At 38.2% G+C, this 16,629-nt stretch overlaps 1 protein-coding gene across 1 annotated transcript in view; it reads right to left on the bottom strand.

Annotated features, from left to right (window-relative positions):
• The window catches only part of CDH12 (cadherin 12), a 532,964-nt gene that overhangs the window by 76,219 nt on the left and 440,116 nt on the right, over window positions 1-16,629 (bottom strand). The window contains exon 6 of the mRNA XM_004698091.2: window positions 732-919. Coding sequence (XP_004698148.1) covers window positions 732-919 — 188 coding nt within the window. The remainder of the gene's footprint in view (window positions 1-731; window positions 920-16,629) is intronic.

The following is a 16,629-nucleotide window of genomic DNA, read 5'->3' as shown; positions in this document are numbered from 1 at the left end:
GCCGGGGGCTTAAGTGGAGAGGAAATGTTTTGGTAATGAAGAGGGCAATGAATGTACAAATGTGCTTTGCACAGTTGATGTGTGTATGGATTGTGATAAGAGTTGTATGAGCCCCTAATAAAATGATTAAAAACAAACAAACAAACAATTACAGCCCCAAAACCCACAAGGGGTGGCTGTGAGTCAACATTGAATCCACAGCAGTGAGAGACCATCCCAATGGACTCGTTGCCTAGAATCTTCTAGCTCAGAGATGCTATCGTAGGGTTCATTTTCTCTGCAAAGCACATGCTCAGACACTACAAGAACTTCCTGCCATTCCATTAGGTCCCGGCTTCCTTCCAGTGTTTTCTTAAGGTCTATACATGATTGTATATTCAGGAAAGTTATACATGGATCAAGATCAGCCAAACTGGCATTTAATTTTGGCTCTTATTTTTATATAAAAATTTCCCCTTTGTATATATAAAAAATTTAAATTACAGTTAACTTCTGATGAGATTTTAAAGAAATCAATCTAATTAATATACTTCATTATCGCAGCCAAGCACATATTTCAGCTACTCAAGGAGTAAAGTTTCAGTGGGTGTCAAGGTCTCATAGTTATTACACCTGCTGTCTGTTTCTTTGGGATGTGGCTCATAGGAGGAAAATGAAAATCATTGATTGTTTCTGCTCTCGCTCGTTCTCTTCTTCATTAGAGTCAATTGTCTACAGGTTGGTCCATGTACCTTTTTCAATTTGATGACTCCTTCCTGTGTCTCCTCATCTGTGACGATGTCAAACAAATTCCCCCCATCACCCGGAACAATATTGTACTCAATTTCTGCATTTTTTCCAAAATCTGGATCCACGGCTCTTATTCTTCCAATGGCTGCACCCACAGGAGAAGATTCAGGAACTTTCAGGTGGAAGATGCCTGATAGGGTAGACATAATTTGCAATGGCACTGGAATCATTAAGGTATCTAGTAGCATCAGGTTTACAAATATACTGTAGAGAGAAAAGTAAATAAAATTTCAACATAGAGTCAAAGGCGCTATTATGTCAAGTTAAGGATTATGATCAGTAGTAATACCTCCAATCTTCACTCATAGGTCCTGCTCAGGAATATGAATTAGGCATAGTATAGAGAACAGAGTATGCTAAATGAGCAATACTGTGAAAAACCTTTCACACGCTGGTAGCCTCAGTGTGTCCCAAATAGCAATGAAGAGGGAAACACAAGTGAAATGGTATAGTATCCATATGACAGAATTCCAGATGCATGCCATGGACATATAGATAAGTGTTTCTAAAAAGTTGAAGTTAAATATCTGGAAACTATTAACTTTAATGAATGTAAATCACTGTGACAAGTGTTAAGGCAATGTTTGAATCCATGAGAAATTCAAGCATATTATATTACATGGTATGATTAAACATCTGTTTAGTAAACTTTTACTAGGAATTTTGCTAAGTTTCCCATACACATTTAAATCAGGATATCCATTCCCATTGTTATTTTTAGCATTTAACAGAGAATCAAACCCTGCCCTGGGGAGTTGATTGTGATGAATTTGAGAGAGAATTGTAAATGCTTAGCTTGACCCCAAAGCAAGCAGCTTAATCATTTTTTTTTACTGAATTTTTACTGAATCAGAAAAAGCTGGAAACCTATATAATAGATATAAAAACATACATAAAAAAGAATATAGGTGTCTGTATCTGTATACATCTATCACACATATACACACATACAAAGGGGCTTTAAAATGTTCATGGGGAAGCATCCATTATATTTTCATTCCATTTTCCCATGAAATACATACACACATATAAAACATCCCATATTTGTAATGTGTAATATGAGGAAAATATATAATAAATACTGCTTTACTGATAACCTAATCAAAGCAAGCTTTATTTCGGTAGACATTATTCTTAGATCAAAATAGAGGAAGAATATGGCAGGGAATGAAAATGCAAAAGCAAAGCACACACACAAAAGTGAAATTTCCATACTGAGTTCCCAGATTTTTATTTCTATCGATAGCCACTGGTAAGGTGGAGCAGGGAAACCGAGGAAGGCCCTGGATGAGGTAGACTGACACAGCGGCTGCACTGATGGGCACAGCTATCAGAGCAGTCGTGGGGAGGGCTCAGGAGCAGGCAGTGGCTCCTTCTGCTGTGCACAGGGTCGCTGCGGGTCTGAGGCAACTTGATCGCACCTAACACCTGACAACTGTGATTCACGGGCTTGACTAGGGGGTGTTGAGATATCTCACCTCACTGCGTGGCTCTCAAAGGAGTCACACTAAAATTACTATCCACACAATTTTTGAGCAATGTTTCAGCAGGAATTTATTATTTTTAATAAAATTATCCCCATAGTTAGTTATAATAACAAAATATGTTTTGTAAGCCCCACTTGCATGTACCAATGTGCCTACTAGGCTAAAACTCCATGCTAACTTACTGGTGAACCTTCTGACGTGCTCTGGTCAGAGCGGTCCCTATTATTCCATTACAATGACACTTCTAATCAAGACACTTCTCCTCTGGCCGCACACCTGGAAGCACACACTGTTGTTTCCATTACTGCCAGTATTTTTATAGTCACTTATTTTGTCTCTTTTTAAAAAATGTCGGGTGTTTTTAACCAGTCTTGTAGTCACTTGCGTTTGTGAGCCTACATTCAGCATTTTTTTAATGAGAATGAGCCAATCCTGAAAGAAAATGGAGAAGCATTCCAAAGATTGTTGTTCTGTTACTCACAGTGTTGTAACTGGAAGACAGTTAGTTATTCGGAGTGGAAAGAATCTGTTCCGAATTTTTTATTTCTAGTGTTCACATAAGCTAAGAAACATTTAATTTAAGCAATTTAAACTACACAATATATTCTCCCATGATGAGAATTGATCATGAAAACTTCTAATGATTTCAGATGGTTTGGTGTGGGAGAAAATCCATTGGGGGCGGGGAGGCAGACACCACAAATGACTGCACTGTTTATACACCAGTTATAGTGAGGTCACTGCATTGAACTGAGTTTTCCCAAATGAAAAGAAGCCACAGTAATTCACTAATTTTGAACTTCTAATTAGAGTCATAGAAATTAAGTTAGAAAAGCCTTCAACATATCCAGCTCATGGTAAATTCCATTCAACAAACCACATTACAATAGTAGAATTAATTACTTCAATGATGTACAAGGAAGCAATTATATCTTTGGAGCTTCTGCCAAATACAGTCTTGTTCATTCCTGATTATTGTTAGAGTTCTTGTGATTCTTTCCCACTATGTTTCACAATTCAACAATATCTGTAACTGTGAAAGCAGTTAAAGGGAACCATATGGACAAGTAAAACAAAACAACACAGGAAATATTTGACCTGAAGAAAACTAAATACTTACCTGCATCTCACCTAATGAGCTCTGGTGGTGTAGTTGGTTAGTACTGGGCTGCTAATCACAAGGTTAGAAGTTCGAAACCACCAGCAGTTCTACAGGAGAGAGATGAGGCTTTCTCCTCCTGTAAGGAACTATAGTCTCAGAAATCCAGAGGACCATTTCTCCTCTATCCAACCAGGTCACTAAGCGTCAGAACAGACTCAATGGCTATGGGTACTTTTGTTCTGTTTTCTCTTTATATCTTGTCTGGCTGGATGGGAGAGATGGAAGGTATATTTACAGTAGCCTAAACTAGTGAGGTATAATAAATATATTGATTAAATTAATTGATGACTTTTTGCATTGATGACTTAGTTGTCTTCTTATCAGGACAAAAGCTCACAGCCTGACTTAGAACGCGGGGAAGAAGGATGACAGGAAAGAGTTTTCAGGGAGCCCGCAGGAGCAGTGATGCTACAGTGTGGGAAATAGGAAACAATGGAAAACAAGCTCTCACATTCAACCACAGGAGACCGAAGGGTAGCATCTTATCCTGGACGAAGCTCATGAAGCAGGAAGGGATAGGAATGAAGGACAAATTACTTGGCAAACACCGGAAGGAAGTGAGGCGAGTGATGTTACCTTATGGACATTGTAGTCAAGGTCACAAAACAAAAGGTCTATTAATTGTTGACGGGATCACCAATTTACTCATAAACTTTTACACCAATCAAAAATTAAAAAGAAAAAAAAGAATGAAAACAAAAGTAAGGTCTACTTAAAAACAAATTTTAAAAGGAAATAATTAAAGATAAACATCAATTAATCTTTAAATTACCATATCAATTGATCAAACTGACAGCTTCTAAAAGGCCAAAAGACCCAGTAAAACTATAGATTAATCATTGGGCACTAACCACAAGGTAATGGTTCAAACCCACAGTCTTTTCTACAGGTAAAAGTTGAGACTGTCTATTTCCCTAAAGATTTACAGTCTCTGAGACCCAATATGTAGTTTGAATAGACTAGATGCCAGTGGCTAGCTTTTTTGCTTCATTACATTGTATGTCCTAAATACCCTTTTTGTTAGACACCACCAAGTAAGTTCGAACTCACAATGACATATGTACAACAGAACGGAACACACTGCCACATCCTGGGCCATCCTCTCAGTTGTTCTTATAGCTCAGCCCATGATGCAGCCACTGTGTCTACCCAACTGGTAGAGGGTCTTCCTCTTTTTTGCTGCCCTTCTTCTTTACCAAGCACGATGTCTTCTTTGCAGGATCTCTCTCTCATTATAAACATGCCCAAAGTCCAAACTGAAACGCAAATATCTAGCACAAACCAAAGTTCATTCCAAATCACAGTGATCCTGAATAGGGATTCTGAGATTAGGAACAATCTAATCTTTTTCCCAATGCTAAACTGGTGGTTTTGAACCGCCATACCCACAGCACTAGCAGGACAAATTGGAAATGATATAGAAATGTTCCCTATTTGTTTAACTCAAAGTAGGATTTAAACTTCAGGCAACAAGAACAGAGAGGACCAAATAATTATAATATTAAGGTGCATAGCTTTTCCCTTTTCTATATAAAGAGGAGAGATGTTTAAGAGGATATTATGATTTGTAACAAACATGATTAATGGATGCGACTCTTTGAAACCTACCTTCTTTTAAATATTAGTGTTTCACAAGAGCAAGTTATGTTTATCATCTAGCTTCAAATAATAGAGCTATTAAGTGTTAACTACTTACTATAATATTGGGGATTTTTTATTCAACATATGTACGTTCTGCTGATATGCATATTTTCTGAGGAACAATAATTTGCATAACATCAAATAATAAAATTCATGGAAGCATTCCCTTTTTCAAAGCAATATGCCCAGATAGGAGGGTTTGGTTTGTTTTATAAAATAATAGTTCAGGAGAGTAATAACACATACATGTGACCAAATCTAGTCTCTGTAGTATTGTAAAAAGTCAAAAAGTGGTTTCTTTACTTCAAATGTTCAGTATAAAGCATGCCTACCAACGTAACGCTAGCCAGTGCCGTTGGAAATGTTGTACACGGAGATTGTTTCATTGGCCCCTAAAATTGCCTCAATAATATTCCATTAATATGCTTTGTAAGCACACACACACACAAAGTAAAACAGCTTCTCCATGTACCTATATTCCGTGCATTGAGGTTTTATCATACATAGAACACAAATTTACAAAATACTGGATATTCAGCCCCTTACACAAGAGACATGCATATTAGTAAGGTGGAAAGTTCTCACATTGACTGAGACAGTACTTCAAAGTAAATAGTGTAGCTGCTAATAACGTCTTTGGTGTATGGAACAAGTCAGAGAACTACGCATTCGTCATGTCAGATTGCTTCGGTTCCATTCGCTTTATTCCAGCGACTTGACGTTTTATCACGTCTAGAAACTCAACCGCCATAAAGCCGGGGTCATTCAGATTAATTCAAACTCTGAAGAGATCTTCAGCTACGCCAAGTCGGGTAGCTTATGATGTACTATGTAATTACACTGCCATCATCTTGTGAGCATTTCACTCCTGACGCATATGAAACATCTTAATGACACCACCGGTACAGCGCAGATTAAGAAATAAAACAGTTGACAAGAAATTCTTCATGCAGTCGATAAGAATATAAACTTACTTATCCATCAAGCACACACATCTTATTTCATAAAAATGACCACTTCACTATGGAAAACGGAGAGTGTGATGAACAAAGGTGGAATTTTATCTGTTCTCTGTCCCGGAAGCAGTCTATACTCAAATCCGCGTTCCATCGGAGTGTCTGGGGGCACAATTGTTCTGAGCCAGCCGTTGTTCAGCTTCTGCTGTCGCTGGCAATCCTGCATGGCATGTGGAGTGCAGACACATCCTTCAGTTCTCTGTTGCTGTCATCGCATGGCGTTCTCTCTGCGTCTGGGTCTGAGTCTCCTCTCATAAGGACACCAGTTGGTTTACATTAGGTCCCACTGTCACCCCCTCATCTTAACTCGATTAAATATGCAAAACCCTCTTCCCAACAAAGTCACTTCAAAGTTACCCAACTGGGAACCAACAAAACCTTTGGAAGGATGCACTACAACTCATAACGTATTACAATTCTTGGTATATAGTAGCGGCAAAAGGCAGTAGAAAATGACTTATATGTGTGGAGATGGGGGAAAAAGTAGGGAGGATGTGAAAGCAGTTTTGGAAAAGTTAATTCATCTTAACTTAAATGTTTTCCAATATCTTAAAAATTGGAGGATACAGGAATGAAAATATTTTGGAGTGTGAAGAACATCTTGTGCCCTCTATTTCCCCTAAAGCCTGAGGCAATGAGCATTTTCAGTAAGCCTAAATTAAAGTAATAGAAATATAGTCCACAAGGAAAAACCTTCCTGATAAAAAGTTGGATTCAAGCTGTATTTTAGTTAAGCATACTAAACATACAGTGAATGAAATATCTCAGTAATAACAGAGAAATTCATGCTTGCTAATTCTTAGGATGAGCCTAGAATGAAAAAAAAAAAATTGGAGGTGCTTAGTGTCAAAGCCATCACTGAATTTGCTAAATAATTCCCCTTGGAAAGATTATAATTTCCAAGTCTCAATTTTATTAATTAACCATATAAATAATTATGAGTTATGTGAATAAAGCCAAACATTATATAATATATATATAACATTAATATTCCTTTCCACTGAGCAAATCTAAATCTATTTCTCTAAACTCTAGTTCTGAAGAGCCAAATGTAATATAAATACATAATACTTGCTATTGAATTGCCCTTGTAAAATTAACTTTAGAAATACACTCAGTTTTACATCAATAATACTAACTAAAGTTACTTAGAAACAATATGCAAGTCATTGCTCAACTTTACATAAAGCTTATTTATACATGTGATTAATTCCTAAATAATTTGCAGGAGTTAAAATTCTGTCTTTTCACATCTCCATTACTTATATTTGACTCAAATATACACCTTTAGAACTATGAGGAAAAAAATAAAGGTATTATGTACCAGTTTGGCACTTATGGTAGAATAGGGGAAATATAAGTTACTAGATTTTCACACAAAGTGACATTACAAGAGAAAACATTGCACATGTATTGATTTATACATAGGCACACACACAATTATTTTCCATTATCATTGTATTTAAACTGAGCATGTGAACTGAGTCAACCAGTTGATGTCAGATGGAACAAGCTGGATGGGAAAGCAGAGGTGTCCACAGTGTCCTTCATGCCCCACGGATTCCCCTGTTTATCTGCTTCCAGTGCAACCCTGTCGTCCACTCTGCCTCGTCTGCAGGGATGATCAGAAATACCTCCATGCTTCAGCACCAAACTCTCTCTCCATCCATCGATCCATTACATTCTTTTCCTTCATATGCCACCTACCCGAAGTCCATGGTTCCACAACTGGATTTTGTATGAACATCACTTCTACATCTGACTTGTCTTTTGACATCTCAAGAAACGGATAAAAAATCGAATCCTTGATTGAGATCATTCTTTCCTTCTCAAGGAGGTGCTGTGGTGGACTGAGAAAGTAAATGACAGGTAAATAGATATCACTTAAATTTTTATCAATAACCTCAAGTAGACCTTCCCAGATGACCTGCAAAGGCTACATAATTTGAAAGGTGAATTTTTTGAACTCTGAATGATTTCCATTTTTAATTATTTCCTTCTTCCCAAGTTTCTGATTCCCTGTATTAGTCCTTCTCTGAGTCTGTGAAACTGTCTTCTACTTTACATAATAGAATGGCTTCATCCTGTCATATAACCCTTGGTGCCTACAACGTGAAACAATGCCAGGATAACGTAACTGTTAGTTTGAACAAGTACATCACCTGGCCTTGTACCACCCTCTCGATTCTTCTATGTTTGAGCCCATTGTTGCAGGCACTGTGTACACCCATCTTGTGGAGGGCCTCCCTCTATTATGGTGCCCCTTCGCGTTTCCAAACAGGATGTCCGTCTCCAGAGTCTGGTCTCTCTCATAACATGTCCACACTACACGAGATGCAATCTTGCCATCCTTGCCGCTGAAGAGCATTCTGGTTGTACATCTTCCAATACAGATATGTTTGTTCTTTGAGCAGTCCATGGTTCTTAAATACTTATATTATTTCTGTCTATATATATATATATGCATATGCTCAATATGCTTACAGGGGCACCTTAGAGACACTTTTTCCTATTAAATTTTTTCTTATCTTCACACTTTCATTTTCCCCCTGAATTCCAGACATACTATTATTAACATCATGAACTATAAGGGTCTAAATGTCAGGCTGGTGGTGCTGTGTGATAGGTATTGGCCTGTGTGGTCGTTACATAATTTCATGTCAACTTGATCAAGCAGTGTAGTGGTGGGTGGAGTCTGGCATGTCAATCAGATAACAGCCTGATGATGCCTCCTTGTGGGTGCGGCCTTCTCATGAGGATTCGAGGAACTTCTACTCTTTCTCCCTGAAGGTGGGCCACACACTTTTTCTCTGTCTTCCTCTTCCTGTTGAAGAGCCACACTCAAAGGACTGGAGGAGCCTCATGGAGTCCTGCACCAACACTGAGATGCTTCCATGGACACTGGATCCACAAGTCCTATCACCCACCAGCCTGTGATCTTCCTGCATTCAGCATTATTACATGTGCTGTGTGAGTCTGAAGAATAATTTATGGACCAGTATCAGACATATGGGCTAATATTAGTCTTATAGACTTGATCTGGTCTGAGCTGGTTTCTCAATATACAATTTCTCTTTGATATAAAACTCTCTCCTACATGATATGAGTGTCATTATATTTGTTTGTCTAGTCAACCCAGACTAACAAAGATTGCTACCCACAAGATCGGCGGTTCAAATGCACCAGCGTCTCCATGGAAGAAAGATGAGACTGTCTGTTCCCATAAAGATTTACAGTCTTAGAAATCCTGCATAGGATTACTATAAGTCTGAATGGATTTTGACTAAATATGAGTAAATATTTGCTTCTCATCTGGTCAGGTTTCAGAAACACATGGGGACATCATTTATGTCAACATCCTCCTAGGGACTCTGTAATGATCGTTCTTATACATTTATATTCAAAATGTTTTCATCAATTGATTCCTCAGAAATGGACAGCCTATTCCTTATTTATTGTCTGCTTTTAGCTGACAAGTTTGGATAAAACCTGTTCACTTTGGGTGACCCTGCCAGTATTTGAAATACCAGTGATACCCCTTCCAGCACCACAGCAACGCGCAAGCCACCAGAATACAACAAGTTGACAGAGGAGTCCAACTCCTAGCAACTGTGCTAGACAGGGTGACACCACTCTACAGGGATTCCACCGCTGAATTCTTTATGAGAGCAGATTTCCACATCATTCTTTGACTTAACAACTGCACATATCTCCTTCAAATCAATACATTGGATGCTAAATGATTTGTGTTTCCATGGAGTTTAGTATTTCTTATAGCATTGTTAGCTTTCCTCCTTTTTTATTTCATCGTTGGCTTTGTAAATTATTAGCAAAGTAAAATATCTTAGGGATTCATTCATGTTGACTCTAACCTTTCTAAGACTAATAATCATAAAGGGAGCATTAAAAAGAGAACTGGAGGCCACGTGAGAGATGTGGTGGCTAGAGGATATTTTCATGGTTTTTAAAAAAAGGGGAGCCAATCACAATGCTCAACCTAGAACCCTCCCATGGGGATGGACAGCAGAAAAGTGGGTGAAAGGAGATATTGGTCAGTGTAAGACATGAAAAAAATCATAATAATTTATAAATTATCAAGAGATCATGAGGGAGGGAGGATGGGAGAGGGAGTGGAAAAAATGAGAACTCGATACCAAGGGCTCAAGTAAAAAGAAAATGTTTTGAAAATGATGATGGCAACAAATGCGTTTGACACAATGTTTGGATGTATGGATTGCATTAATTGTTGACTGAGCCCCCAATACTATGATTTAAAGACTTCCAAAATTGTCACACCAAATGGTCTGTGTACTAGAGGAGCCCTGGTGGCATGTGGGTTATGGTTTGGACTGCTAACTGCAAGGTGTGATTCCACAAGCTGCTCCGTGGAAGAGAGATGAGGCTATTCCCACTAGAAAGATCCACAGCCTTAGAAACCCAAGCGAGCAGCTCTCCTCTTTCAGAGATGCCGTGAGTCAGAATTGATTGAATGGCAGTTGGTTTGGTTTATAATGGGTTTTCTCATATTTTTATATGTTCTCCTGTATGGTTTTCTTATATTCAAAGGTTAAAGAGAGTGTTCCGTCCTTTGAAGTCTGATTAGTTTTATTCATGCCCTGATCTTTGCGTACCATTTCCATGTGATGTCTCTTGGAAATGATTCATTGATCTGACGTGCCTTTTGCGGGGCCTTACGTTTTCAATAGTCTCCTCTCATCTCCACTCAAAGTGTGGAGTGTCAAAGGAGAAATCCATATTCCTACTGAAACATCTTTTCATGGGCTTTTTATGTTTATTGACGTATCTTCTGAATCTAATGGTATTTAAATCCTGTCCCTTCTGCTATTAAAGCATGGCTTTATTCTGCCTATTCTTATGTATTCCATATATTTCCCCTGCGCCTCTCCTCCACATTGTAGTTTTTATCAGGTGAGCAAAGTTATTTTTGAACTTGTAGATACATCTTGCCACCATTCTATTTGGAAATTCACACATATGTAAGTAAATATATGTTAATATATCAACATTTCAGTCTGTATCAAACCTCTTTCTCCAGCCTCATGTTAATTTGCAGAACAAAGTTCACAAGATCTACAAGGTAGACCTTGTAGACTACATTGGGCTGGATAGCACTCCAAGACTTTAGTAATGCTCTTTCCTCTCCTTGGAAAATATCTTTTTTTAAAGTAATGAAATACCTTCCCAAATGCTATATTTGTCATACATATTTCCCAAATGATCCCAAGAAAATCACAATCTTTCTCTCCTAAAGATGCTAGTGAGGAGCTCTGATGTTACTGTTTCGTCATTGTTGGAGTGCTGGGTTCAAAGCTGGTGGTCTAAACACACAATAGGAACAGCCCAAAGAACCCACGCTCACCAGCCTGGACTTGCTCTCAGCTCAGCAACTCTGTAGGACACAGCAGAACTGCTCCTGAGGATTTCTGAGACTGGCCATCTTATACCAGTCTCATTCTTTTTTCTCTCTCCCGCAGAGAGCTTATGCATTTGGATCACTGCACACCTTGGCTACCACCTTCAGCCACTGTGTCACAGGAGTCCAGTTGTCCCTGAAGCCCTTTCTCTCTTGAGTTTATGTTTTGTCTTGCATTCTTACATTAATGGGGAATTATAGTTAATTTTTTTCAAAAGAGGAATACTTTAGGAAAGACAGATCTCTAGTTACAGATAGAGGTGTAGGGCTATGGTGATAAAGGAAAAAGGGACAGAGGAAGACATTGTAAATAAAATGAGAAAGGGGCAATGTACATATGTATGTGCATGTCTGTATATATGTATATATATATATATACACACACGTGTGGACACACACATATTTGTATACAGGGGGTACCCAAAGAAAATCAGATATTTTTTCAAAGCTTGTATTTAAGTTTTTTGTTTTTTTTTACAAAATAACCTTATTTCCTTCAAAGTACTCTCCATTACAATGAATGCATTTGTCAAGTCTGAGAATCCATTCTTGGAAACATTTTTCAAACTCATATAATGGATGGCTGAAAACACCTCCCTTGTTTTTTCTTCTCCTCTTCTATAACATCAAATTGATGAACGTTCATATCCCTCTTCATTTGCGGAAACAAAAAGAAGTCACACTGAGCCAGGTCAGGTGAGTAAGTTGCATGGGAAAAGAGAGGCATGCAGTTTTTTGCCCAAAACTGACATCCTGAGAAGGCTGATTAGCAGGTGCATAGTCATGGCAGTGGAACCAGTCCTCCGTCTGCCACAAACTGGGCCTTTTTTAGGTCACAGGCTGTTACACAATCTTGTCAGACCCTCGAAATAGAAAGCTTGATTAACAGTCCGACCTGGTGGAGTGAAGTCCAAATGTAATATCCCCCTCATATTAAAAAAAGAATTGAGCATGATCTTGATCTTTGAATTCACTTGATGAGTTTTATCTGGGCAAGGTGGCAATGGAGTCTTCCACTGGCTTGACTGATGTTTGGTTTAAGGGTGATAAAAATAAAACCATGTCTCCTCACCAGTAATGACCTGGGGAAAAATGTGTGCATTACTAAGGAGCTGTTCTTTCAAAGCAGGAGATGTTTCCACTAGATGCTGTTTTTCCTGGTCAGTCAGAACCCAAGGCACAAATTTCACTGTGACCCTTCCCATTCCCAAATCTTTCATTAAAATCCGTTAAACTGAGCTCCAAGATATGCCAGATAACTTTCCCATATCTTCAGTGGTGTTTTGTTGGTCTGAGGCACAAGTGCATGCATTTTGTCAACATTTTCGTCCATTGGGGAAGTTGATGGACATCCAGAATGAGGTTTATCATAAAGCAACATTCACCTTTTTTTTTGAAATGAGAAAACCATTCGTACACTTGAGTTTTTCCCATGGTGCTGTCTGTGGGCAATATCACAATAGTTTCTGTGACATTTTTCCTAATCAGGAAACAAAATTTCTCAGTCACATGCTAGTCTCTTAAATCAGCCATCATGTAAACAATGCTCAAACAAAACTACTTTTATGAAAAAATTCATTGTGACTAGAGAGAAACTTCCCTGGCGATGCCATTGGGTGCACTAACTAAGAGCAAGTTGCTGGATGCTTGCCTGGTGGGGAAAGCTGTGTACTATGACATATCCATCCAACAGAGCATTTTTATATGGTGGGGGTGGGTGGGTAATGCCTCAGATATACATGTGTATGTATGTGTGCATACACACATACATACATACATACATACATACCATGGGACTTCAAAATTTCATGAAAAAAAAATGAATAAGGGCAAAGTATTTTTCCTGAACTTCTTGAAACCCTATTATGTATGCCTTTATGAATATATGCATTTATTCTTAGGTATGTCAAGGGTATAATTTTGAATAATGTTTCCAGAAGCACATTATATGTGATTCCTATTTGTCGATATAATTTTTCATCCAAACAGGATCTTTAATTTTTTAAGAAACCTGTTCTATTATTGTTATGATGAGTGCATGGGTGCAGAGTAGACAAGCTCCCTAAGGTTTCAAGGCTGTGATCTATTCTCAGCTGCCTCTAAGTGGGTGCAATCCATCAACCTTTTGCCTAAAAATGAGTGAGTGCTTAACCATTGACTCCACACCTTCACTTGGTTGTTCTGTAGGTAGGTGCCAGGGAGTTTTCTAAGCACAACAGAAGGAAACACTGCCCATCCTGATCCACCTCACACTTGTTCTTAATCCTAAAGTCACTGATGTAGCCACTGGGACAATCCATCTCATTAAAGGCCTTACCCTACATTGCTGTCCCATCACTTAACAAACATGATGTCCTTCTCCAGGGACTGGTCTGTCCTGAAAATATGCCCACAGCATGTAAGACAAACTCTTGCCATCCTTGCTTCAAAGAGCACTCTGGCTTTACTTCTTCCAATGATGATTGGTTTGTTCTTCTAGCAGACCGTAGTATTTCGAGTCTTCCCCAGTACCCAGATTCAAATGCATTAACTGTTCTTCAGACTTCCTTATTCAGTGTCCAACTTTCACTAGCAAATGAGACAATAGAGAATACCATGGCTTGGGTGAGACACACCTTAGTAACGTCCTTGGTCTTCAATACTCTACAGAGGTCATATGCAGCAGATTTACTTAATCCAATAAATCATGTGATATCTTGACTGGTGCTTCCATGAGCATTCATGGTGGATCATAGTCAGACAAAATCTTTTACAACATTGGCCCTTTCTCCCTTTATCATGGTGGTGCCTGCTGGTCTGGTTGTGAGGATTTTGGTCTTCTTGACATTGAGTTGCAATCCATCATGTAGACTATCATCCTTTATTTTCATCACATGCTTCAGTTCCTCCTCACTTTCAGCAAGCAGGTGGTGTCATCTTCATGCTGCAGGTTGTTAATAAGCCTTCCTCAATCCTGATGCCATACTCTTCTTCATATAAGGCAGCTTCTCTGATGATTTGCTCAGCATACTAATTGAACAAGTATGGTGAGAGGATACGACCCTGAGGTACACCTTTCTTGATTTTAAATCGCGCAGTTTTCCCTTGTTCTTTTTGCACAACTGTCTCTAGATCCATGTACAAGTTCTGGAGGAGCACAATAAGATGGTCTGAAATTCTCATTCTTCTCAAGGCCTTCCATAGTGTACTATGATCCCCACCATTGTATATCTTGGTCTAGTCAATAAAACACACGTAAACATCTTTCTGGTATTCTCTGCACTAGTATTTAATTTGGGACCACGAGTGTGAACTGGAACATCTCAGGCAAAGTGGGACATAAAGTCACTATATATATTATAGTAGTCTAATGATGTAAAAGGGTGAGAAGCGAGAGTTTAGCCGTCCTATTCAGGTTTCCATTAAGTAAATGGTACAAATGCAGTCTTTCTCAAAGCCTCATTTTCTCTAGACAAGTACACATATCTTCACACACAAACATAGCAATTCTCACAATGACTTTAAAACAAGGTGCTGTCAACTTTGATTAGTGGAGCAATGGATTTAGTACCTTTATTCACATTCATCTTAATTCACATTCAGGGCCATCTCTGAGTTGAAATTGACTCAAAGGATCATCCAATAACACCCCACTTTCAGCTGCAGACTCAATTCTGACCTCAGTTACAATACTCTATATATTCCTGTACAGGTGCATTTGAAAACATCCCAGCATCCAGGTGCTACCTAAAGATATGCTACTGCAGCAACAATATAACCAAGCAGTTTTAGGGCTCCATCCTATACTATCTGCTGAACATGACGCAAAGTTTTCATTCCCTTTACACTATAAAAACGAACAAACACTATATATCAACAAATCTACTCTTACTGATTAAGGTAATATAAAGTGTACTTTGCAATGATCCTTTTATATAACAAATGGTCAATGAATGTTTCCTGTTATAATCATGATCGCATCATAACATTATGCATTTCACACTTTGGGAAAATTTTGCAACTGGCCAATGATTATGTGCAACAAAAAAAAATCTTCAACACAACTCAACATGCTGAGAACTTATGTTGTGAACATAAGATCTTAGTAAATAAACCAGAGGTATGTATGGATCCCAGCCAGATGCCTCCAAGTTTCCATATTACCTTAATCTCCTAAAATCTAGTTCTTGAATCCACTCTAAGCTTCCCATGTGATGCTCTAATTAATAAATGTATGTGTCCTGAGGCATTTTCTCTCTTGTATTTGAGGCTCATTGGAAGGTGAAAGATAAGAAAACTTTTCATTGAGGTCATCATAGACACTGATAATTATCACTTATTTAGGAATCCACAACCCTTTTCTAACACAGGTAAAATTTGATTCTTTGAATGTCAATTATACCATGCTAAAATCTTTAAACCACTCCTCTAAGGGTTTTTTATTCAACATATTTGTATGTCTACCTCTATATAAATTATTTACATATTAAAATATGTATACATATATGCACATAAACTTCATTAGCTGGAGAGTACACATATTTCATCCTTGGTCTTTAATCTACTGCCATCGAGTCAATTCTAAAACTAGACAGGATTCTTAAAACTCTAAATCTTTATAGAGGCACACAGCCCATTTTGCAGTCCCTAGTGAGTTTGAACTGCTAACCTTGTAGGTAGTAGTCTGACCCCTACTCCACAGAACCAACATGGTTCCTTTTGTTTCTAGGCATTAACAATATAGTGTTAGCATTGAAAAATGGAGGAAATATCTCAACACCATTTCTATTACCAAATTTGTTCTTTATGTCTCATGAATTTAATTTAAAATGTAAGCCAGGTTTTTAAATGACCCATAGACCCAGTAGCTCATAAATTCAACACTTCTGACCATCTGCTAATGGGGCCACACCATGCAGCAAGCTCTTGTCCTTTGCCACATGGCAAATGGGAGCAAACACATTTTCAAAAAACTCAGCACCATTTGGAAAAGATGCCAAAGTTCACACTCTCATCAGCAAAGAACAACATGATGTTAATAAGGATGCTAACAGCAATGAGACATGATTAAAAAAGTTGTTCAGTGCTTTTCATTTAGTTATATCTGCCTATACAGAGTCT

The sequence above is a fragment of the Echinops telfairi genome, unplaced genomic scaffold (assembly GCF_000313985.2).
Source record: "Echinops telfairi isolate 266 unplaced genomic scaffold, ASM31398v2 ScPeMD7_7469;HRSCAF=8507_1, whole genome shotgun sequence".
In the NCBI taxonomy this organism is placed as follows: domain Eukaryota; kingdom Metazoa; phylum Chordata; class Mammalia; order Afrosoricida; family Tenrecidae; genus Echinops; species Echinops telfairi.
This window is presented reverse-complemented; position numbering and strand designations above follow the sequence as displayed.